Here is a 22,476-nt window from a genome sequence, read left to right as displayed (position 1 = left end):
AGCGCTGCAGACCCCAGTCCTGCGTGCCAGAGGCTCAGCGAGATGAGGCTGGGTCTGGGGTCTGTCACGCTGACGGTTCCCTTAAGAGAACAGGTTCCCCGAGGCTGGACAGGTGGCGGTGACACCAAGCCTGCGGAGGGAAGTCCTTCAGGGACAACATCACCCTAGCTCGGTTTCTGCATTTAACCGTGAAGATGGAACAAGAAGGTTAACTTATGAGGAATGTTCTTGACTTGTCGACAAGACAAAGAATAAAAGAAACTAATCATTATCGAGAGCTTTCCTGTATGTTAGTTTATCTGACAAGTCATCTGAGAAATTTCAAATGATCTGAAGGAACAAAACCAAAAGAAAGGATATTACACCAAGCACTTTACTGGTAACACCTTTTTAATAGGTCAAAGTAACTGTACAGTTCATTATATTCTTCCTGAGAATAATTTATATCCCCCAACAAACTAAAGAGAGGGCATATTTTTCAAAATTATTTAACAGAATGGATGGTAAAACTGGACATCAAAAGGAAACCAAATCTCTGTTTTGCCCAATTCTTTCCTGGGAAGACAGACACAATGAAGGGTTAGTTAACTCCAGTGGCTGTAAAATAGTCAACATGGCTTTAATCTTTCTTTATAAATTATATAAAAATGGAAAACAGGGATGGTTCCAGAACTTCTTCTCAATGCAGTTTGGAGGTGCTCTGGTACAAAGCATTTCTGCTTCCAAGAGAAATAACAGCGCTACAAAAAACTGGCACATTATTCTGGTGAAAAAAGACAAAAGTTTTTAGTGTGTTCTACAGCTAGTTTCCAACCAAATGCTTCACATACTCACATGAAAGTAAAAGGCAGGAAAGACAAGAGGGTTGTAGTTTTTTTCTGAAATTACTCAAGTCTTCAAAATATAGCTTTTATATTCTTTCTTTGTAAAGTGGTATTAGCATATTGCAACTGAACAGTGTTCTAACGACAAAAATTCCAGCCTGGAGAGTAAGTCTGCGGTTGGCAAAGGGATTCTCAGCCCCTTGGGTTTCCTGGAATCCTCCGCTTCCTCCTGTCTTCTTCCAAGGACCAGTCCGGCCAGTTCAGGAACCAGTGCATCACTGCCTCGGCCGCTTCCATGAAAGTACATCCTGATGTGAACAAAATCTGTTCTTCATGATTCTTTAAAAGCTTCTCATGTACAATTTTTATTCTCAGAAAAATGCCACATTTTGGATCCCGGACTTTTCTGAACACCATGATTAAAGAACCAAAACCAAAACAACCCACATCAAAATGTGGTTAAACTTATATGAGATTTTCAACCAGCCTCAGCCAGAGTGTTGGCGCTGTGAGTGCTGGCGCCCACGGCCGGGCAGAGCCTCGCTGCTGGTGGCGGCGGAGCGGGGAGCAGGCCCCGGCACTCAGTGCGGCCTCGTCTGCCCCAGGGCCTTCAGTCTGGCCTGGTCGATGACATCGAGCAGGTTCTTGGCGTCCACGGCCAGGGCGTGTGCGGCCGTCAGCATCTGCTTCTTGTACTCCTGCTGCAGGCTGGTCATGACGTACTGCTGGGCCAGCTTCATCTTGTTGATGAGCTCCCCCAGGTCAGAGTTCAGCAGCTTCTGGGCCATCTCAATCTGCAAGAACAAGAGGGTCAGGAGAGCCTCCTGCAGCCAACACTCAGGGCATTCTTAGGCGCTTTTCTTAGGTGCCTCCAGGAGAAGAAACTTTCTTCCTTCCCCTAAACAAGACAGAACCTGGTCTTCACCTCCAGGCCCGCACGCTTTCTACTGCACCTGCTCCAAGACCTTCCTTTGCTATGCAGGAGATGGTTCAAGGATGTCACCAGACACTTGCTCCACTGTGATGTAAGCTCTAGACCCTTCCAAGTGGATCAGAGGTGGGAAGCGGGGGCAGGGGCGGTGGAAGGAGCCACAGGGCTGGAGAGCTTTGCTTGGGGTGTCTCGCGATCCCTCTGACCTGTGTACTTAACCAGCGGCGATCTAGCCACGTGCTCTTTCAACAATCAGCGAGCACTTACTGTACACAGGCCCTTGGAGTCGTGGACTCAAGAGTGACCCAGTGTGTCTGTGCTCACAGCCCAGTGTGGGGGAAGCACGCACAGAGCTGCCCATCACACGCGGGAAAATCACGCCATAGAAATGGGCCCGGGGAGGAGCAGTTCACTCCTTCTGAGAGGGGCGGAGACTCCACAGAGGAGAACTCGGCCTGCATGTGGCCGAGACTGCGTGAGCCAGCTGGCTTCCTCCGTGAAGGGCCTCGTAAGCCCCCCACGTTCACCTTGGTCCTGCTGAACTTAGCAACGGGGAGGCCTAAGGAATTTTAGGAAGGGGAATAACATAATTGAGACGGGGCTCTGGTGGCAGTGCGGCAAGTAAACGGAAGGGCAGGGAGAGCCCAGAGGTGGAGTAAGCAGCTGAGAGGCTGCTGTGATACCTCAGGGAAGAGGGGACGTGGCCGTGAGGATGGAGAAGCAAGGCCCGACCTGAGACTCGTGGGTGACACAGGCTGTCCGCACGTGCGTACGTGTGTGCGCGCGCGCGCGTGTGGTTCGTGCTGGGCAGGGTGGTGAGTGCATGCTGGTCCCACTGACCCTGCAAGCAGAATGTGCTACAGGGGCAGACGTCCCGCGGACAGCTAGCGCCCGGGGCACAGGGAGTGGGCCCGCTCACAGCACAGAGGGTGAGGGCCTCAAACATCTGGATCTGTGGGCGTGGGGAGCCCTGCCAAGGACAAAAGGCATCTCTAAAACACAAGTCCGGGGAGCACCTTGGGGGCGGCCACCATCGGGGCAGCAAAGAAAGGCTGGGGGTGGGGCAGGCAAGGCTCTGAAACTCCAGGGGTCTCGCCAAGGGGTCAGGGCGGTGGGGGGATGGCCTCCGGTGACCCCTGGGCGGGAGCAGTAGAGAGGTCAGGGACAGCTGGGTCCAGAGGGCGGGAGGGGAGCAGGAAGGAGCACACGGCGTGCGGAAGAACCAGGTACACAGAGGTCACTGCAGCCGTTATCAGCTCACGTAGCAAGTTAGAAATGGTCCTGCCAAAATATCCATCCATTAGGATACCACTTGCTTGCCTCTGGCACCTGGAGCGTCTTCATTTGGGGGCAAAATCCTTGCTCATTGTGGAAAACCAATTAAATTTCTAATAAAGCAGATAAACTAGCTAATCTCCAAACTGGAGAGAAATATTAAGCTACACGGTGACACCAGTTAGAGGCATTTTCCAAAATGATTTAAGTGGTGTCATGCAGGTGAACTGATGCCACTTACAGGACCAGCTGCAGGAGCTGTGCCCGACGGCCCCGCGTGTCCAGACACCCTGCTGGGCGTGCTGCCCTCGGACACGACCTCCGAGGAGGACGCAGCCTCACCGCAGATGTAAAACCTCAGCCTGACCGGGAGGAAGCATCAGCCTTTAGAGAACTTCCCTCAGCTCCACGTCAGGGAGGCTCTGGAACACGGGGGCCTACACTCTGTCGCAGAAGACAGCGCGGGGCTGAGGGGCTGCCCCAGGAGAGAGGCGCACGGACACGCTGGGCGGTGTCAGGGGCCACGTGAGCCCCAGGCTGTCTCCAGCCAGAGGGAGAAGCATTACTGGGGTGACTGGTGAACCCAGACCACCGCCTGCTGACAGACGAGCGCACTGGCCAGTGTTAAATTCCAGGACGTGGTGACCGTGCAGGGTAAGAGAATGGCCTGTTATTCGAAAACACAAACGCAAACACTAAAGGTAAGAGGGCGAGATGCGCACAAGCGGCCGCAGGTGGCTCTGGAGAAGTAAAGCCTGCGCGTGCAGAGAGAGGCCGCAGACGGCGCAGACGGCGAAGGCGGCGCGATCCGGGCGAGGGTGCTCGCAAAAGCTCTCGGTGCTGCTCTCAGAGCTTTTCCACAAGTTTGAAATCATTTCACAGGAAAAACTAAGAAAACAGAAACAAGCAGAGTGCCTGCTGGGGGAAGGGCAGATCACACACCCCGAGAGAGAAAGCAGAAAAGTGGACGCTGGAGCTGAAGGGCGAGGCGCGGGAAGTGAGCAGGGCTGGGTGCAGACCCCAACGCTAAGCCTATTCACTAGTTACGAGGAATGTTTATATCACTGCTTTAAGTGGAAAACCAAGGTCACTTGCAAACTCGAATTCTTCCAGAGGAATTCGAGGAAGGAGGGCAGGATGCCTCTCGCAGTCCGTTTCCACAGCCCCCATCCTCTCTCTGGAGGGTTCCAGGGCGGCAGCAGCCCCAATCCTGCGCTGCCCACCTGTCCTCACGGACGCCCCGTCCTTCCGGCTGGGACCCCACGCGCGGTGCGGTGGCCCCACGCGGCCCCGAAGGTGGACGGCCAGGCGCCGGAGTCCCGCCCTGGGGCCCGGCCAGGAGGCCACGCCTGCGGAGCGCGCGCTGTGCTCGCCCCGCCACGCGGCCCTCGGGATGAGGCCCTACCTCTCGGTGGGTGCTGGCGGGCAGGACGGGAATGGTCTCATCCACGGTGGCCAACAGCGTCCTCAGGGCCAAGCCGACTTCCTAACAGACAGGACCACACCCAGCGTTAGGACGCACGTCAAGGAGTTTCACGCCAGCAATGACAGTGTTTCCTTCCAGTTACATGATTTTTCATTTCCGTTTCACCACTTTAGGGAAAATTTCTTTCTTTTTTTTTTTTAAGGAAAATTTCTGTGTTTCTTTTCCACAGTGCTGAGCCTGATCTCATTAAGTTATGCGGCAATTTCCCCCAGATTCAGATCTCTGAATACTCACTGCTCTACTGTCTGGGGAACCGGGGGATGGAGGCTCATGTAAGAAAAGCCGCGAGGGTGCCCAGGGAAGGCGGTGCTGGGGCCGTGTGCGCTCCATGACTCTCTTCTCTCCCCAGTGCTTGCCAAAGCCTCGTGGGCCACCAAAAAGGATGTAACTGCTGCCACACGCGGGAACGACAGGTGGCAGTCTGCTATGGAGGCCGTTCCGACCCCAGGGCTTTGTCCACTATGTACACGGAGCACAAGAGCCCTCGCCCTGCCACTCAGAGCTTAAAGGGACCAATTGTGATTAAAAACGATATGACGTTAGAGTTAAAATGTTTGTCGCTGTCACTCTTATGAGGGTCAACTATGTAATGACTCAGGTGCTAAGTTATACATGCAGTATGAACAAGACCAGTATGGACATGCTAGTTATTGACACTGGATCAACAAAAAGAGTGTCATTTTGCCACAGTGATACGGTTAAAAAAGCAGCTTCTATAAAATCACCATAAAAAGTCTTATCATGTACAAAATTTTGATTGCTTTTGTATATTGTTGAGTTTATTAGTATTTTTAAAAAACCCGTCTGTGGTTCATGCAAGTTCACCCTTAAGAACTTCGGTTATAAGTGTATGGGAGTATAGCCTAAAAACGAAACCAGAATGGATTAACTGTGCTGCCACAAAACATCACAGCTTCCAAGCAGCTACTCCACACTGATGGTTTAAAAGAAGCTGTGCCAGAGATTGCTACTTGGTACACTAAAAACGGTGTTCAGTCCTGCAACTCAACGACAAAAAGCCAAACAAGCTTATTAAAAAGTGGGCAAACGACTTGAACAGACATTTCTCCAAAGATGACACACAAATGGCCAACACAAAAAAGCACACGAAGAGATGTTCAACCTCACTAATCATCAGGGAAATGCAAATCAAAAGCACAGTGAGGTACCACCTCACACACATTAGGATGGCTACTATCAAAAAAAAAAACACAAAAAAACAGAAAATAAAAAGTGTTAGTGAGGATGGAGAGAAACTAGAACCCTTGTGCACTGCTGATGGGAATGTAAATTGGTGGAGCCATCGTGGAAAACAGTATGGTGTGTCCTCAAAAAATTAGGAATAGAACTACCATACGATCCAGCAATTCCACTTCTGAGTAAATGCCCAAAAGAACTGAAAGCAGGGTCTCCAAGTGTCATCTGTCTTGGCACTTTAACACTGTAATTACCTCCCCTAAGTCACAATGGCATCAGACTGGGAGTATTCTGCATCTTTCCTCACTCAAGATCACATGTATGAGCAGCAGTTATTGACAGACTCTGTTGCTCAGGACATTCCGGGGTCAGGGTCGGGAATGGCCGTGATCACCACGTGACGCAGACCTTCTGAAGAGTCAGGCTGGGCCCGAAGGGCACAGGGAACGCCTCCTGCTCCACGTGATGGGGCTGAGCTCACCTTCACCATGGGGACATACTCCTCTGGCGGGGCTGGCTGGATCCTGCTGGACATCTCGATGACCGCTCTCACCAGGCCCGTCACGTTCTCGTACACCCTGTCATTGGAGCGGTCCAGGTTGGCGGTGGGAGGGGGGCTGATTTCCTGGGGCTGAAGCTGCCAACACAGAAGCCGGTTATCTTTCTATCCTCCAGCAGATGGCGTCATATCACTGCAACTAGGTTAGAAAGGGTCTTTAAAAGAGATCAAAGCAGATCACATAACTGATCTTCTTGTCTTAGGGGACACAGTTCAGCTTGGGGATGACAGCAAAGCAATTCATCCAAGTGACAAATAAATAAGGCACCTTTTTTTCTAACTTTGAGCTCAGTTAAAGGAAATGAGATGGAATCACACACATTATACTAAAAGCCCCCGGATTCATTCAGAGAAGTGATTCACTGTCCCCCCAAAATCATTCACCAAAAGAGAAAGAACCCAGATATTTTACATCTCTCTGAGGATTTAGAGACAGTTGGCTAAGGGGTCAAGTGTTCTATGTTGAGACTATAAGAATTTCCACTTAGTTTGAATTTTGCAGTAAAACCTGTATGGCTCAGCTTAATTGCCTTCAAACCACCTAAATGGAAACGTGTATTCCTTTTATGGTTATAAAAAGTGGGCAAATGCAAGTCTTCTTTAAACGGACACCATCTGCTTCCAGAACGCTGCTGACGTGGGAGCTGTGCAGGTGCTGCTCTGTTGGTGGGGGGCGGGCACTGCCCCCTCACCCGCAGCTGTGATGGGGGTGAACATATGTAAAACTGCCTGTCCCAGGGCCCGGGCACAGAGAGACTTCAACAAATGTTATCCAAGACAACCTGAGCCCTGAAGGCTGCACAAGGGCCTCTAGGGAACCTTCAGCGTACTGAAAAAGTCGAATTGGCCACCCTAGGCACAGAAAGGACTGCACACGGCTACTTGGAGAAGACTAAATGACAGCGCCCAACAGTTGTTCATTCATCAATCTGCTGCCAGTGCTCAACTCTGGGTGCCCACCCCTGAGCCCTGAGACACAAAGGGACGAGAACGTTCCCTCCCTGCGGAGATGTTCACGTCTCACTCTTGGGCAAATACAAATGCTGCTTTTGGTGACAAACCAAGCAAAAGCGCCCTCCCCAGGCTTCCCGATTCCTGGTCCAGAGTCGCATGCAGAGCGGGGTGCGATAGAGAGCTGGACAGACACACAGATACCATGTGCTTACCCTCCACGGCTATTGTCGAACGGAAGGTGAGGACAAGTTAAAGAAATTTATCAGAGAAAGGGAAAAAAGAAAAACAATATTAATAAAGGCAGCAGACAAAACCCCCGTAAAAACACATGAGCAGAACAAGAGGAGCGAGTTTCTGCCTGTCGGCTCAGTTCGCGGGCCATCAACGTGTAGCCGCTGGGCCGTCTGTTCAGGGCACCCGCACACTCAGTAGGGGTCTGCCATGCACCATGCTTGTTTTCACAAATAAATGAGGAAAACAACATGCAAAGCCCGAGAATGACAATCTGGCAGCCGTGCAAGAATCCAAAGAATTAAGGGTCTTTAAAAAGAAAGAAAGCGTATCTATGCTTGTATTCACGGAAAGCTGCCCATTGGACATCTGAGTGACTCTGGAGAAACTGCACACCCTCACTCCCTGGGCCTGGTCCCAACATCCAACATCCCTGGAAATGGCCTTCGACCTAGCCAGCCTGCTGTAATACAGATGCCTGGCTTGGGGCTGTGTTTAAAGATATCAGGAGCTTATTTTAAAAACTAAAACATAAAACCCTTCATTTGAACCAGTTCTTATGGTTGGGTTCCTTTACTTTAAACTTAGAAATTTTAATGTTTTTTTTTTCTCTACAGTTTAAACCAAGCCTATTCTACTGTAACATAATAGGCAAAGTTAATTGAGAGAAACACGGATTTCTTGACCTTTCCTTAGAATTGTCTGAAAAAAGTATACCCTTTGGTATAGAAGTTTAGCAGAGCCCTAAATTCTGAGGTCCAACCCTCCCCTCCACACTGTCTGTTTTCTGTGCACTAGAAAAAGGGAGGTTATTCATGGCAGCATCACTTCCAAGAGAAGCCGTGTCAGCGTTTTATCTTCTGCACTGAGATGCTGAACGGGGCAGGAGGGCCAGCTCAAAGGGGGTCAACGTAAAAGGCTGCGTTTCCTCAGGAGGCGGCTGGGGCTCCATCGAGAAGAACCACAGTTCTGGACTCCAGGAGGTGAGGGTGGTTTGTCCTAACCCGTTCAAAGCTTCTGCTCTTTTGTGTTCACCCTTTGCCCAACTGTCACAGAAGCGCTGTCACAAAGCTTCCGGGGGCCATTCACAGGGACCCTCCCAAAGGCACCAGCTTGGTGTGCAGAGACAGCTGTCACCGGTTTCCTACTTTCTGGAGCTTGACCACTTGGAGGCCCCTTGGCAGGCAGTTAGGACACACCACTGCCCGCAGGGACGCAGCCAATCCCAACCACTTGAGGTGGGGGGGGGGGTCCTCAAAGACTCCAATAATTCAGAGCCGAAATGTAAAGCCACCAAGGAGAAATTGAGACTGATTTCTGGCTAGGAGTCGGATGAACTACTTCAGTTACACCCAGGTAAAGGTAAGCATTTCTGTATTAAAAGAGTACTGTTCTTTCAAGCTGGATTTGATAACCTCTACCAAACAGACATGTCATGAAGAAGTAGAGACATATACTTCACACTTACTAATTATTAAAAAATGTTTACTGAGTGTATTTTTTTTTTTTGGCCATGTTGGGTCTTTGTTGCTCTGCGCAGGCTTTTCTCTAGTTGCAGCAAGTGGGGGCTACTTTTCATTGCAGTGTGAGGGCTTCTCATTGTCGTGGCTTCTGTTGCGGAGCACGGGCTCTAGGCGCGCGGGCTTCAGTAGTTACAGCATGCAGGCTCAGTAGCTGTGGCTCGCGGGCTCTAGAGCGCAGGCTCAGTAGTTGTGGCGCACGGGCTTAGTTGCTCCACAGCATGTGGGATCTTCCCGGACCAGGGATCGAACCCGTGTCCCCTGCATTGGCAGGCGGATTCTCAACCACTGTGCCACCTGGGAAGTCCCCTGAGTGTATTTTTAAAAAATATTTATTTATTTATTTGGCTGTGTGGGGTCTTAATTGCGGCGCACAGGCTCTTTGTTGCAGCGCTCGGGCTTCTCTCTAGTTGTGGTGCATGGGCTCAGCAGTTGTGGCACGCGGGCTCTAGAGCACAGGCTTAGTTGCCCTGCAGCATGTGGGATCTTAGTTCCCCCACCAGGGATCGAACCCATGTCCCCTGCATTGGAAGGCGGATTCTTAACCACTGGACTGCCAGGGAAGTCCCCTCCTGAGTGTACTTTAAGTAAGCATACTTAAAAGATTCCTTTCCATAAAGATTTCTACTTGCTCAATACCCTATAATAAGGGTATTTCCCAATTATATTTATTCAAATGTAAAAAATGAATATAGGTCAGAATTCTAAGCTGGTGTCTGATCCACTTTTAAGGTTGGCTTTTCATTGCAATACAAGCCCTTTTGAAAGTTTCTTCTTTTGCTTATGAAAAATGAAAAAAGTTCATTAACCCAATTTCTCTCTTTCCTTTTAAAATTTATGTCAAGAAACCACACTGGGAAAGGGTGTATCCTCCTTTGCTCCTCTGTGATGCTAGTGGAGCTGCAGGGAGGCTTCTTGGGCCTGGAGGCCCAGAAACTGGGGGAGCCAAGCCCCAGGCAGCCCCCAGGACCAGCACCCTGATTTCCAGGAGCTGACTGCCCGACCCTTGGTGCAGGGGCGCCTCTGGCACCGTGGTTCCTGCGTTAGGCTCCGCAGGGAGCAGGCTGGTCCCAGACAGTGCCAGCTGCTTCACTACTGGTCACCGCCCTCCAGCTGTAGGCTGGCTCGCAACTGGAGATGACATTTTCTCTGCCTGGGGACAACCTCTCTGACTCGCTAAGATGGCACTACACCTGCTTCTATCCAGGAATCAGCCGCTTGGCTCTGGGGGTAAACCTGGAGCGGCAGCACATGTGTGTGTGTGCAAAGCCAGGTCTGCCACTAGGTGCTGGTCCAGCTACAGGGAGGCCGTAACCTTGAACACGCCCTGTAACTTCTGGGAACTGTAGCCGCCTCGTGCCACAGGGGGGAACAACAGTAAGACCACCAATTCCGCGAGGCTGATGTGAGGATTTAAACTACGTGGGGCGGGGTCTGCCACAGCAGGTGGCACTCAATGAACGGTGGCTGTTAGCGAAACAAAGCTTATCTCAACTGATCCCATAGCTACTGAATTCTAAGATGTACCTTTTTCTACGCACCACGAAGAAGGAAAAAAATGCCAGTTAAATTACCGTCTTGATTTTAGAGATATTAAAATGTGAAGACAGGGACTTCCCTGGTGGCGCAGTGGTTAAGAATCTGCCTGCCAATGCAGGGGACACGGGTTCCATCCCTGGTCTGGGAAGATCCCACGTGCCACGGAGCAACTAAGCCTGTGCGACACAACTACTGAGCCTGCACTCTAGAGCCCGTGAGCCACAACTACTGAGCCCGCATGCTACAACTACTGAAGCCCGTGTGCCTAGAGTCCGTGCTCCGCAACAAGAGAAGCCACTGCAATGAGAAGCCTGTGCACCGCAATGAAGAGTAGCCCCTGCTCGCTGCAACTAGAGAAAGCCCGCACGCAGCATCGAAGACCCAATGCAGCCAAAGATAAATTAATTAATTAATAAAATAAATAAATAAATAAATAAATAAAATGTGAAGACAAAATGTATCAGAATTGAGAAGTAGGACATATTTTGAGAGATACCTGACCTAATGGAAAGTGGAGTGTACCCCTCTCCTTAAATGGGCACACAGAGGAGGCGGCTGTGGTCCCCAGCACACGCTGCTTTACACACGCTGGCCCCAGACGGCAAAGGATGGAAGTCGCCCACTAGGCCACACTGACACACTTGGAGACACTGAGCCTACAGAAGGCCTTGCTTTCCCCAGGCGTCCTGGTTTGATTCATTTGTAAAACCAGAAGCCACCCCAGCACTTTTATCTCAAAGAAACATTCTGTCTGATAAGAGGAAAATGTCTTCAGAATGTTAAGATCTGACTGAGGCCCTAGAATCTATCACATGAGAGAAAAACAGAAAAGAGAGTTTTCCAGTAAAGTTTGTCCTGACTCAGAGGAGTCTGGAGCCGACCAAGGAGCCCTCCCAATCCCACCGAGCCCCGACCCCACTGCACATCGCAGGGTCAGCGCCCAGAGCGAAAGGCTCTGTGGGGTCCTGGGCTGCGCACAGGCTCTGGCGCTCACCTTGACACCCTCATTGTAATTGTCCCCGGGGCTGCCGAGGCTGGCGAGGCTGCTCAGGTGCCCGGGGGCTCCGGGACGCGGTGGTTTCTTTGGTGGAGCTGCAGGATCTGGAAAAGGAATGAGTCCCATTACGTAACGTACATTAATGAAGAGAATGGAAACAACCCCCAAACAAACAAACACGGATTCGTGTTATTACAACAGAAGCTAATCTCGGAGAGGGCACCCTACAGAGGTGTTTCTGATGCATTAGAGCAGTAAAGTCTGTTTTCCAACATTCTAGTCGTGGGCTGAATTTGGTAAACATCATACTTGCTATGGTCTGTAGGGGGAAGAGTGTTAACACAACATGAGGTTTTTCAAAGCTAAGAAACTATATCAAAACCCCCCTCCCTCAAAATTATACAAATCTTGTGACACTCCATTCATTTCTTCATTTACCTGGTTTGCCCACAGGCTGATATATGTGCTGGTTTCCAGTCTGTGGGAAAAGAAAAAGCCGGGTCAGTGCAGCAGGGCGCACAACAGGATAATGGCCTCCCCTGCCCACCCTCTCCACCCACCCCCTTGACCCCTGGGCTAAACGCTGGGGTCAAAGACCAGGGCTTCCCTGGTGGCGCAGTGGCTGAGAATCTGCCTGCCAATGCAGGGGACATGGGTTCGAGCCCTGGTCTGGGAAGATCCCACATGCTGCGGAGCAACTAGGCCCATGAGCCACAATTACTGAGCCTGCGCGTCTGGAGCCTGTGCTCCGCAGCAAGAGAGGCCGCGATAATGAGAGGCCCGAGCACCGCGATGAAGAGTGGCCCCCGCTTGCCGCAACTAGAGAAAGCCCTCGCACAGAAACGAAGACCCAACACAGCCATAAATAAATAAATAAATAAATAAATAAAAATTAAAAAAAAAAAAGACCAACAAGACGGGGGAGGGGCCTGCCTTCAAGGCCTCAGGTGGGGACAGGGGATTAGCCTAATAAGCAAATAATGCCAATGGGGTATGGGATAAGGGCTGCGATAGAAGGAATCACGATGGGAACACAGTCAGGGGTGGTCACACCAATTTCAAATTTTCTTTAAAGAAATTATGCCCATGGAGGTCTCCAGTTCAACTTCATGGGTGTGAAATCTGTCCTGTGTCCAGAAACTCTCCCCCACCCCCTCCTTCTCTGATTACAAGGAGGAGTGCCATCAGGCACAATGACGATGAGAAGAGGTTTCCTAGCACTGGGATGTCTATGTTGTCACTGTCACCTGAAGAACCTGGTGTGACACCTCCATCCGTTCTGGACAAGCCACAGGTCCAGCCAGGAAGCCAAACCACCCCAGGCACAGGAAAAAAGGCAGGTCCACATAGGACCAGCCCTAGTCTAGGGTGTCAGGCCTGCTGCTACGATTACAGCCACTTATCCTAGGCTGACTGAATGAAAAGAAGTATCTTCAAACTATATCCTTTTGAAAAGAGGGACTTTCCTTGCTTATTTTGAAACAATAAACTGGCTGAAATACATATACTTTAAGGTGCTTTACTTTTACTGAGTAGACATCCACTTCTTTAAAATAAAGGACCATGAGACAGCACACAGTCACAACTGCTCCTTGCCCAGGATCACGGCTGCTTCCACCAGGCCACTGAACACTCCCAATTTGAAAGACTAGAGAAACCCTCCGAGCGGGAAGGTGTGAAGGAGGAGGACTCCTTGACACAGTGGGAAGCGGGCCAAAACCCTGCAAAGAGACAGACTGTGGCTATGCTGTGCTGTGCTCACTGGCCAGCAGTAAAAAGACTTAAAGAATTTCCTGATACTCAGGGAACAAGAAAGTGCGATAATTAGAAAATCCTATCCTCAGAACTTTCTGGATCAGTTCAACAAGTGTTACGTATGTCCCTGTGTGCAGAGGCTGATGGGCTGGGTAGTGGGACGGGCCGGGCTCTGGTTCTGCTGCGTGTGCAGTGCTGGCCCTGGAGGAGTGAGTCACTCACCGGTTTGAGGCTTTGGTTTTCCCGTTTGAACGCGGAGGCTAGTGACACTTACCCCCTATGGGGAGGTTGTCACAAAATGAACATGCTGCCAACTTGCATATTATTTTGAAAATCCAAATAGTTTTTTTTTAGACATATGTTTTTTTTTTAATTTTAATAAATTTATTAATTTATTTATTTTTAGCTGTGTTGGGTCTTCATTTCTGTGCGAGGGCTTTGTCCAGTTGCGGCCAGCGGGGGCCACTCTTCATCGCGGTGCGCGGGCCTCTCACTATCGTGGCCTCTCTTGCGGAGCACAGGCTCCAGACGCGCAGGCTCAGTAACTGTGTCTCACGGGCCCAGTTGCTCCGTGGCATGTGGGATCTTCCCAGACCAGGGCTTGAACCCGTGTCCCCTGCATTGGCAGGCAGATTCTCAACCACTGCACCACCAGGGAAGCCCCCAAATAGTTATCTTTACTTTTTATGCACACAGACGGGATCAATTTCCGTGAGGCAGTGACTAGAGCCTATTAACTAGCTCAGACCTACTGACAGTCTACACTGCTTTCCAGCCAAACGTTTCTTCCTGAAACTGGGGCCCATTTTCAAAAGTGTTAAGTTGGAGCACTTTGAGAAGTGGGCCAAACCAAATAGTTATCTTAGTAAAGGATAGAAGCAGAAAAGCCAGCAACCGTCAGCGTGTGTTATGAGCCCCACAGCTTAACCCAGACCCTGGAGGGGAGAGGCCTGCAGAGCAGGCTGGCGCTTGGTCACGCTGAGTGCCCTGTCCGGCGTCCGGCATGAGGACCAGCGACCTTGGGCAAGTTTCCTACGAGCCTCGGTTGACTCATTTGTGGCGTGTGGATGGCACGGCGCCTGACCTGACAGGAGTGCTGAGGTCTCATGAGGTGACAGGAGGGAAGCACCCAGCGCAGCACCCGCTCCATCAGGACTAAGCACGCCTACTGTCACCCAGGCCTGGCGTGCGGCAAGTACTATGAGATCACAAGCGGCCCCGTCATGCGTTGTCTGTTTCACAAAGTGTTTCTCAATGATCCTTCTGTCTCATCACTCACTCACTCACTCACTCACTCACTCCACATACGTTCTGGGTACCTTCTACATGCCACATCTTGGAACAAACAGGATTTTCCTTTTCTAAAAAATGTTCCTATTAGTGATGTTATAAATAGCTGGTCCCTTGAATAGGGTTTACTTTCATGCTTATTCTCACTCTTTCCTCTTAACAATTTGGGACCAACTGCTCAATATATGTTATCATTTTTTTAATTGAAGAAGTCTTGATGCACACTGTAAGTTACAGGTGTACAGTACAGTGATTCACAATTTTTAAAGGTTATGCTCCATTTGTAGTTATTATAAAATATTGGCTATATTTGCTGTGTTCTACAATATATCCTTGCAGCTGATTTTTTTGGCCGCACCGTGTGACTTGCGGGATCTTAGTTCCCTGACAAAGGATTGAACCCGGGCCCTGGCAGTGAAAGTGCCGAGTCCTAACCACTGCATCGCCAGGGAATTCCCATTGTAGCTGATTTTATACAAAACAGTTTATACCTCTTAATCTCCTACCCTTGTATTGCCCCTCTCCACTGTTAACCACTAGTTTGTTCTCTATATCTGAGTCTTTTTGTTATATCCACTAGTTTGTAAATGATATTATACAATATTTGTCTGTCTGACTTATTCACTTAGCATAATACCCTCCAAGTCATCCATGTTGCTGCAAATGGCAAAATTTCATTTTTTTGGCTGAGTAGTATTCCATTGTATATATACACCACAGCTTCTCTATCCATTCATCTGTTGATGAACTTGGGTTGCTTCCATATCTTGGCAATTATAAATAATGCTGCCATGAACACTGGAGTACATGTATCTTTTCAAATTAATGTTTCTGGTTTTTTTCGGATATATGCCCAGGAGTGGGATTGCTGAATCATATGGTAGTTCTATTTTTTAGTTTTTTGACACCTCCATACTGTTTTCCACAGTGGCTGCACCAATTTACATTCCCACCAGTGTACAAGGGTTCCCCTTTCTCCACATCCTCACCAACATTTGTTATTTGCGTTCTTTTTGATAATGGCCATTCTGACCAGTGTGAGGTGATATCTTACTGGGCTTTTGATTTGCATTTCTCTGATGATTAGCCATGTTGAGCATCTTTTCATGTGTCTGTTGGCCATCTGCATTTCCTCTTTGGAAAAATGTCTATTCAGGTCTTCTGCCCATTTTTTAATTGGGTTGCTTTGTTTTTTTTGACATTGAGTTGTATGAGCTGTTTATATATTTTGTATATTAACCCAGTATCAGTCATACCATTTGTAAATATTTTCTCCCATTCAGTAGGCTGTTTTTCATTTTGTCAATGGTTTCCTTTGCTGTGCAAAAGCTTTTAAGTTTAAATTGGTCCCATTTCTTTATATTTGCTTTGATTTCCTTTGCTTTAGGAGACAGATCAAAAAAATATTGCTATGATTTATGTCAAAGAGTGTTCTGCCTATGTTTTCCTCTAAGAATTTTATGGTTTCTGGTCTTATATTTAGGTCTCTTAAAAATCTTTAAAAATTAAAAAAATTTTTTTGTTTCCTTTTGTTCCTGATCTTAAAGTCTTTAATCCATTTTGAGTTTATTTTTGCATATGGTGTTGGAGAATGTTCTAATTTCATTCTTTTACATGTAGCTGTCCAGTTGTCCCAGCACCACTTATTGAAGAGACTGTCTTTTCTCCATTGTATATTCTTGCCTCTGTCATACATTAATTGATCATAAGTGCGTGGGTTTACTTCCGGGCTCTCTATTCTGTTCCATTGATCTGTATGTCTGTTTTGGTGCCAGCACCTTACTGTTTTGATTACTATAGCTTTGTAGTATAGTCTGAAGTCAGGGCGGGTGATTCAGCTCTGTTCTTCTTTCTCAAGATTGTTGTGGCTATTTGAGTTCTTTTGTGTTTTCATACATATTTTAAAATTATTTGTTCTAGTTTTATAAAACATGCTATTAGTATTTTGATAGGGATTGCACTGAATCTGTAGCTTGCCTTGGGTCGTATGGTCATTTTAACAATGTTACTTCTTCCAATCCAAGAACACTGTATATCTTTCCATCCGTTCGTGTCCTCTTCAATTTCTTTCATCAGTGTCTTCTAGTTTTCCAAGAACAGGGCTTTTACTTTTTTTTTTTTAAATTAATTAATTAATTTATTTATTTTGGCTGCATTGGGTCTTCGTTGCTGCGTGCAGGCTTTCTCTAGTTGTGGCGAGCGGGGGCTACTCTTCGTTGCAGTGCGCGGGCTTCTCATTGCGGTGGCTTCTCTTGTTGTGGAGCATGAGCTCTAAGCGTGCGGGCTTCAGTAGTTGTGGCACGCGGGCTCAGTAGTTGTGGCTCGCAGGCTCTAGAGCGCAGGCTCAGTAGTTGTAGCGCATGGGCTTAGTTGCTCCGCGGCATGTGGGATCTTCCCGGACCAGGGCTCAAACCCATGTCCCCTGCATTGGCAGGTGGATTCTTAACCACTGCGCCACCAGGGAAGTCCCAGGGCTTTTACTTCTTTAGGTAGGTTTAATCCTAGGTATCTTATTCTTTTTGATGTGATGGTAAATGGGATTGTTTCCTTATTTTCTCTGATAGTTCATTCTTAATCTACAGAAATGTGATAGATTTCTGTATATTAATTTTGTATCCTGTAACTTTACCGAATTCACTGATGAGCTCTAGTAGCTTTCTGGTGGCATTTTTAGAATTTTCTATGTAAGTATCATGTCATCTGCAAACAGTGACAGTTTTACTTCTTCCTTTCCAATTTGGATTCCTTTTATTTCTTTTTCTTGTCTGATTGCTGTGGCTAGGACTTCCAATACTATGTTGAATAAAAGTGACGAGAGTCAGCATCCTTGTCTTGTTCCTGATCTTAGAGGGAATGCTTTCAGCTACATGTCATCTTTCCAGTATAAGGAAAGAGCACTGCATGTGAAGATGTTAAATGGGGAACAGTGTAATTTTGCACTTGTGCACTAAGGAATGCCTAATATTCTGTCTGTAGAGCCCATTGTGCCAGCATATCTTATGGGAAATGCCAAACCTTCACATGCTAGCGACTGAACACATCTTCTAGGGGCCAGATCTTAGGGGGAGCTGGATTTTATAGCACAGACTAGGGAAAACTATGCATCTTGGAGCTGGATGATGACACAGTCTCATGTATGTATGTATGTGTACGCATGTGTGTCTAGAAATGAAATGGTTTATTTCTACTCATAGGCCTTATTAGGGTGGATTGAGATTTATCTCCCTAAGTCCGTTACCCAGCAAGTGCAGGTTTCCCCTTTTTACTGGGGATTTCTTTAAGTTGTAAAGAAATCTGCATTTATTTTAACCAGGTATCTGCTAATGGAAATCGTAACAATTTTAACTACTCTCCCCTGAAGACCAGGGACTATTTCTAGCAGGCTTTAAATATATTTGGAATAATGATAATAAGCTAGGTCTTTAAATATATTTGGAATAATGATAATAAGCTAGGTCTTTAAAGAGAATTTCAGGCACTTCCCCTTACAACACCCAGAAGAAAAAAATCTTGCTTGAACAAGTTTCCTGTGACTGTGGAAACTTTCATAAAACACGAAACAAGAGTATAAAAATTTAGCAGATGACAACTTGTAGCAACAGTTAATTTGTGTACGTATTTCTTTAGGACACAGAGAGTTCAGCTTACTATTGAAAAGAGTGTATTAGTAACGGGGTAGAAATTTTTCTAGCCGAATACGCATGTCGGGCTGCGTACTGTAAGTTTTAATAATCTTGGCTAAAACGTTGATTTTAGTTATAGAATGAATTATTGTGTTCCATACGACAAATGCTAGTAAGCCTGGATATCCCAGGACACAAAGTGGTCCAGATCCTGATGAGAACGTGGGCAGCTGCTTACCGGGCCCTGAGGACCTCCATCCTCCCTGTCGATGCTGCCTCGAGAGAGCCGCACGTCAGGTTTCTAGAGAAACGAAAGCAAACCGAACAGTTTCATTCTTGGTTTGAAAACCACTGACATATTTCTGTACTAAGTTTCTTCCTTTTGTAACACAATTGTCCTCTGAATAAGAAGAGTTAAAAGTTCCCCAGTTTCACAAAAATTCTCGAAGCCCAGGTCAGCTGCCCCAGCAAAGCCCCTTTCTCCGCACATGTGCATAGCTAACAGGACTGGCACCTGTGCCCTAGTCCCATATGACACATGAAGATGTGCACTTCACCTCTCTTCCTAGCAGCAAAGCGAGTTTTCTTCACTGAGAAAATCCCCACCCCAGGAGGAGGCACCAATGCCTGCTTCCTGGCAGGTTAAGGCTTATATGTACTTGGCTGTCTTGCCAAAGCAGCAAATGGTCCAGTGACAAGTTTTCCCCCGGCACTGCATCCAGAATACAGAAACCAAACAGAGAAATCTTGACTTAATATAAGTAAGAGTAAATGAACTTCACTAACATAATTATGATTAACAAAGTAGGCCACATGCTGTCAAGGTGTGGAGCTTGGTAGGTTTTCTCCTCGTGAGAGCAATGCTGTGAGGCGGTCCCAGCCTGCCCCACGATGGCATGGATTTCACGGAGTCCCTAGGCAGCCACGCCGACTCCTGCCCCCTGCCCCCGCCAGGCACACTGGCTGACCGCTCATCTCTTAGTCTCTGCCAGTCCGCTGTATCTTACAGACCCTCTATTTGGCAGAGATCAGGCAGTAACAACTTCCTTGTTAGACAAAGAACGTCTTGACGTCAGATTCGTCGTACTTTCTACACCTGAGGAGGGCCCAACACTGAGGACACCATCCGCAAGCACCTGTCGGGGGTGTTGATGGAGAAACAAGCTTCGTCTCTCCCTTCTTTTCAATGTGTGTTTTCAAAAGTGAAACCATGTCATATAATTTCATAACCTTCATATAATATTATATAGTGGAAATTGGTAAAAACGTTAGAATACTGTACAATATTCCAGAGCATGAATGTTGTCATACACAGAGAAAGGTGGAAACAGCCTGGGCTCTGGCAGTAGCCATCGGGGCTCAGGTCAGCCTCCCACCCTTGCCAGCTGTGTGACCCAGGCCTCAGCTTCTTCATCTCTAAGATGGGGCGATAACAGCACCTGCCGAGCACTACCCCAATCCTTGTCAGGATTAAACGAGTTAATATTGGCAAAGTACTGAGTCACCGCCACGTACGTGTCAAGTAGAATAAACAGTTCTCCTGCTGTTTGTTGACCATTTGGGCCATTTTCAAAATTTCAACTGTATAAATAGGCTGTGGGTAAACATCTTTGTATACAAATCTTTGACTAAATTCCTGATTTTAGTTCCTGGGGACAGATTTCTAAGAATTGAATTACTGAGTCACAGGGTTCAAAAATTTGAAAAATTGAGCGTATCAGCTGCCAAGCTGCTCCTGCCTCTGTCTGTGATGGACTGTGCCCCACCCAGCACTACTGGACTTCACTTAAAACTTGCAGCCAATCAATAAACAAAATGCCATCTGTTGCAATCTGCCCCTCCCCCTTCCCTAAGTAGTAGAACATCTCTGTTTCCTCTCACAGATGCTAAGCTGCCTTGGACAAGGTTCACCTCTCCTAACCCATTTCCTCACCCACACAGTTATTATAAGGATTAAGTAAGTGCTTGGCACAGAAATGTGCACATATGAGACGGTTAGTAAATATGTGCTGAAGGAATGCATTAATAAAAGTGCAAAGGAGAAAAGATTTTACAGAGGAGGAACGTGAAGCTTAGAAAAGCAGAACCGGTTGCTACAGGCGACAGACACGAGCTGGATTCAATCAGGCAACAAATATTTAGTGAGTATCTTCTACGTGCAGAAAATATTTTATTTACGTTTTTACTTAAACCAAAGCAGTTCATATATTGTTTGCTTATAGAGTAAGGTGCTGGGTTTCATGTATTTACATGAATTATCTACTTCTACTTTCATATAAAATACATGAAATGACTTATTTTTCTTTATGGACAACAATTCCCCAATGATATACTTTTCCAAAGACAGAGTTTCAATCTTAAAGGAGGCCTATCTATGTAAAGTCCACTTGTGTTCCATGAATAGAAATATTTAAGCGTTTTCCTCATATAGTCGACAGAGCCTGTCTGAATGAAAGTGTCACGCTGGGAACTAAAGAGCAATCTAGCCAAAGACAGCCTGTCAAAAAGGAGAGATTCTATTACTGTTTCTGCTACTGCGTGAAGCTAAATTCTCCTGTTTTCCCCTTACAGAATATTCTAGATCTCTAGCCCTCTGGGACCCAAACCAGCCACCCCAGGACCCAGCCCCTCCTATCAGCAGGCTGGCAGCCACTGCACAAGGCAGGGCCAGGCAGCCAACAGGGCTGGGCCAGCCTCACCTACCAGCTGCCCATGGTAGCTGGCCCAGCCACAGCAGAAGGACCCACACAACCCACACATGGGACAAAAGCATACAGCTCTGGTGACCAAAGGGGAGGGTGCTGCTGGGTTCCATGGGATGTCTCTTACACAAGGCCACTTCTCCAAGATTGAAAAAATGTAACTGACCCTTCCTAATACATAGAGATAAACACAGAGAATTAGGCAAAATGAGGAGACAGAGGAATTTCAAATAAAAGAATAAGATAAAACCCCAGAAGAAGAACTAAGCAAAGTGGAGATATGCAATCTACCAAATAAAGAGTTCAAGGTAATGATCATAAAGACGCTCAACAAACTTGGGAGAAGAATGGGTGAACACAGTGAGAGTTTAACAAAGAGTTGGAAAATACAAAGAAGAAACCAACAGAGCTGAAGAATACAGTAACTGAAAAAACACCCTAGAAGGAATCAACAGTAGACTGGATACAGAGGAATGGGGAACGGATCAGTGAACTGGAAGGCAGAGTGGTGGAAATCACCCAAGATAAACAGAAAAAAGAAAAAAAAAAAAAAAAAGAGGATAGTTTGAGACCTCTGGGACAACATCAAGCATACTAACATTCAAATTATAGGCGTCCCAAAAGGAGAAAAGAGAAAGGGGTGGAGACCTTATTTGAAAAAAATCATAGCTGAAAACTTCCCTAACATGGGGAGGGAAAGAGACATCCAAGTCGAAGTACAGAGAAGCCCAAACAAGATGAGCCCAAAGAGGTCCACAGTAGACACATAATTAAAGTGGCAAAAACTAAAGATAAAGAGAGAATCTTAAAACCAATAAGAGAAAAGCAACTCGTTATGGACAAGAGAACTGCCATAAGACTATCAGTTGACTTTTCAACAAAAACTTTGCAGGCCAGAAGAAGTGGAACCATACATTCAAAATAATGAAAGGAAAAAACCTACAACCAAGAATACTCTACCCAGCAAGGTTATCATTCAGCTTTGAAGGAGAGATAAAGAGTTTAACAGACAAGCAAAAGGTAAAAGAGTTCAGCACCACAAAACTGGCTTTACAAGAAATGTTAAAGGGACTTCTCTAATCAAAAAAGAAAAGACCGGGCTTCCCGGGTGGCGCAGTGGTTGAGAGTCTGCCTGCCAATGCAGGGGACACGGGTTCGAGCCCTGGTCTGGGAAGATCCCACATGCCGCGGAGCGACTAGGCCCGTGAGCCACAACTACTGAGCCTGCGCGTCTGGAGCCTGTGCTCCGCAGCGGGAGAGGCTGCGACGGTGAGAGGCCCGCGCACCGCGATGAAGAGTGGCCCCCACTTGCCGCAAATGGAGAAAGCCCTGGCACAGAAACGAAGACCCGACACAGCCATAAATAAATAAATAAATAAATAAATAAATAAATAAATAAAAAAAAAAAAGAAAAGACCATAACTAGAAATATACAAATTATGAAAAGAATTCCCTGGTGGTGCAGTGGTTAAGAATCCGCCTGCCAATGCAGGGGACACGGGTTTGAGCCCTGGTCCAGGAAGATCCCCACGGAGCAACTAAGCCCATGTGGCACAACTACTGAGCCTGCACTCTAGAGCCCATGAGCCACAA

General features: G+C 47.4%; 1 protein-coding gene across 13 annotated transcripts in view; it reads right to left on the bottom strand.

The window, feature by feature from the left end:
- Positions 1 to 372: 372 nt before the first annotated feature.
- PTK2 (protein tyrosine kinase 2) overlaps positions 373 to 22,476 on the bottom strand; it is a 256,529-nt gene continuing 234,425 nt past the window's right edge. For all 13 annotated transcript variants that reach the window (XM_057532273.1, XM_057532274.1, XM_057532264.1 and 10 more), the window contains 6 exons: positions 18,420 to 18,482; positions 11,952 to 11,991; positions 11,511 to 11,617; positions 6,195 to 6,350; positions 4,436 to 4,516; positions 373 to 1,618 (listed from right to left, as the gene is read on the bottom strand). In XM_057532273.1, the coding sequence (XP_057388256.1) occupies positions 1,406 to 1,618; positions 4,436 to 4,516; positions 6,195 to 6,350; positions 11,511 to 11,617; positions 11,952 to 11,991; positions 18,420 to 18,482 (660 nt within the window). In that variant the 3' untranslated portion in view covers positions 373 to 1,405. The remainder of the gene's footprint in view (positions 1,619 to 4,435; positions 4,517 to 6,194; positions 6,351 to 11,510; positions 11,618 to 11,951; positions 11,992 to 18,419; positions 18,483 to 22,476) is intronic.

Source organism: Balaenoptera acutorostrata, chromosome 17 (genome assembly GCF_949987535.1).
Source record: "Balaenoptera acutorostrata chromosome 17, mBalAcu1.1, whole genome shotgun sequence".
Classification (NCBI taxonomy): domain Eukaryota; kingdom Metazoa; phylum Chordata; class Mammalia; order Artiodactyla; family Balaenopteridae; genus Balaenoptera; species Balaenoptera acutorostrata.
The sequence above is the reverse complement of the archived record's forward strand: the minus strand, read 5'-3'. Positions and strand labels throughout refer to the sequence as shown.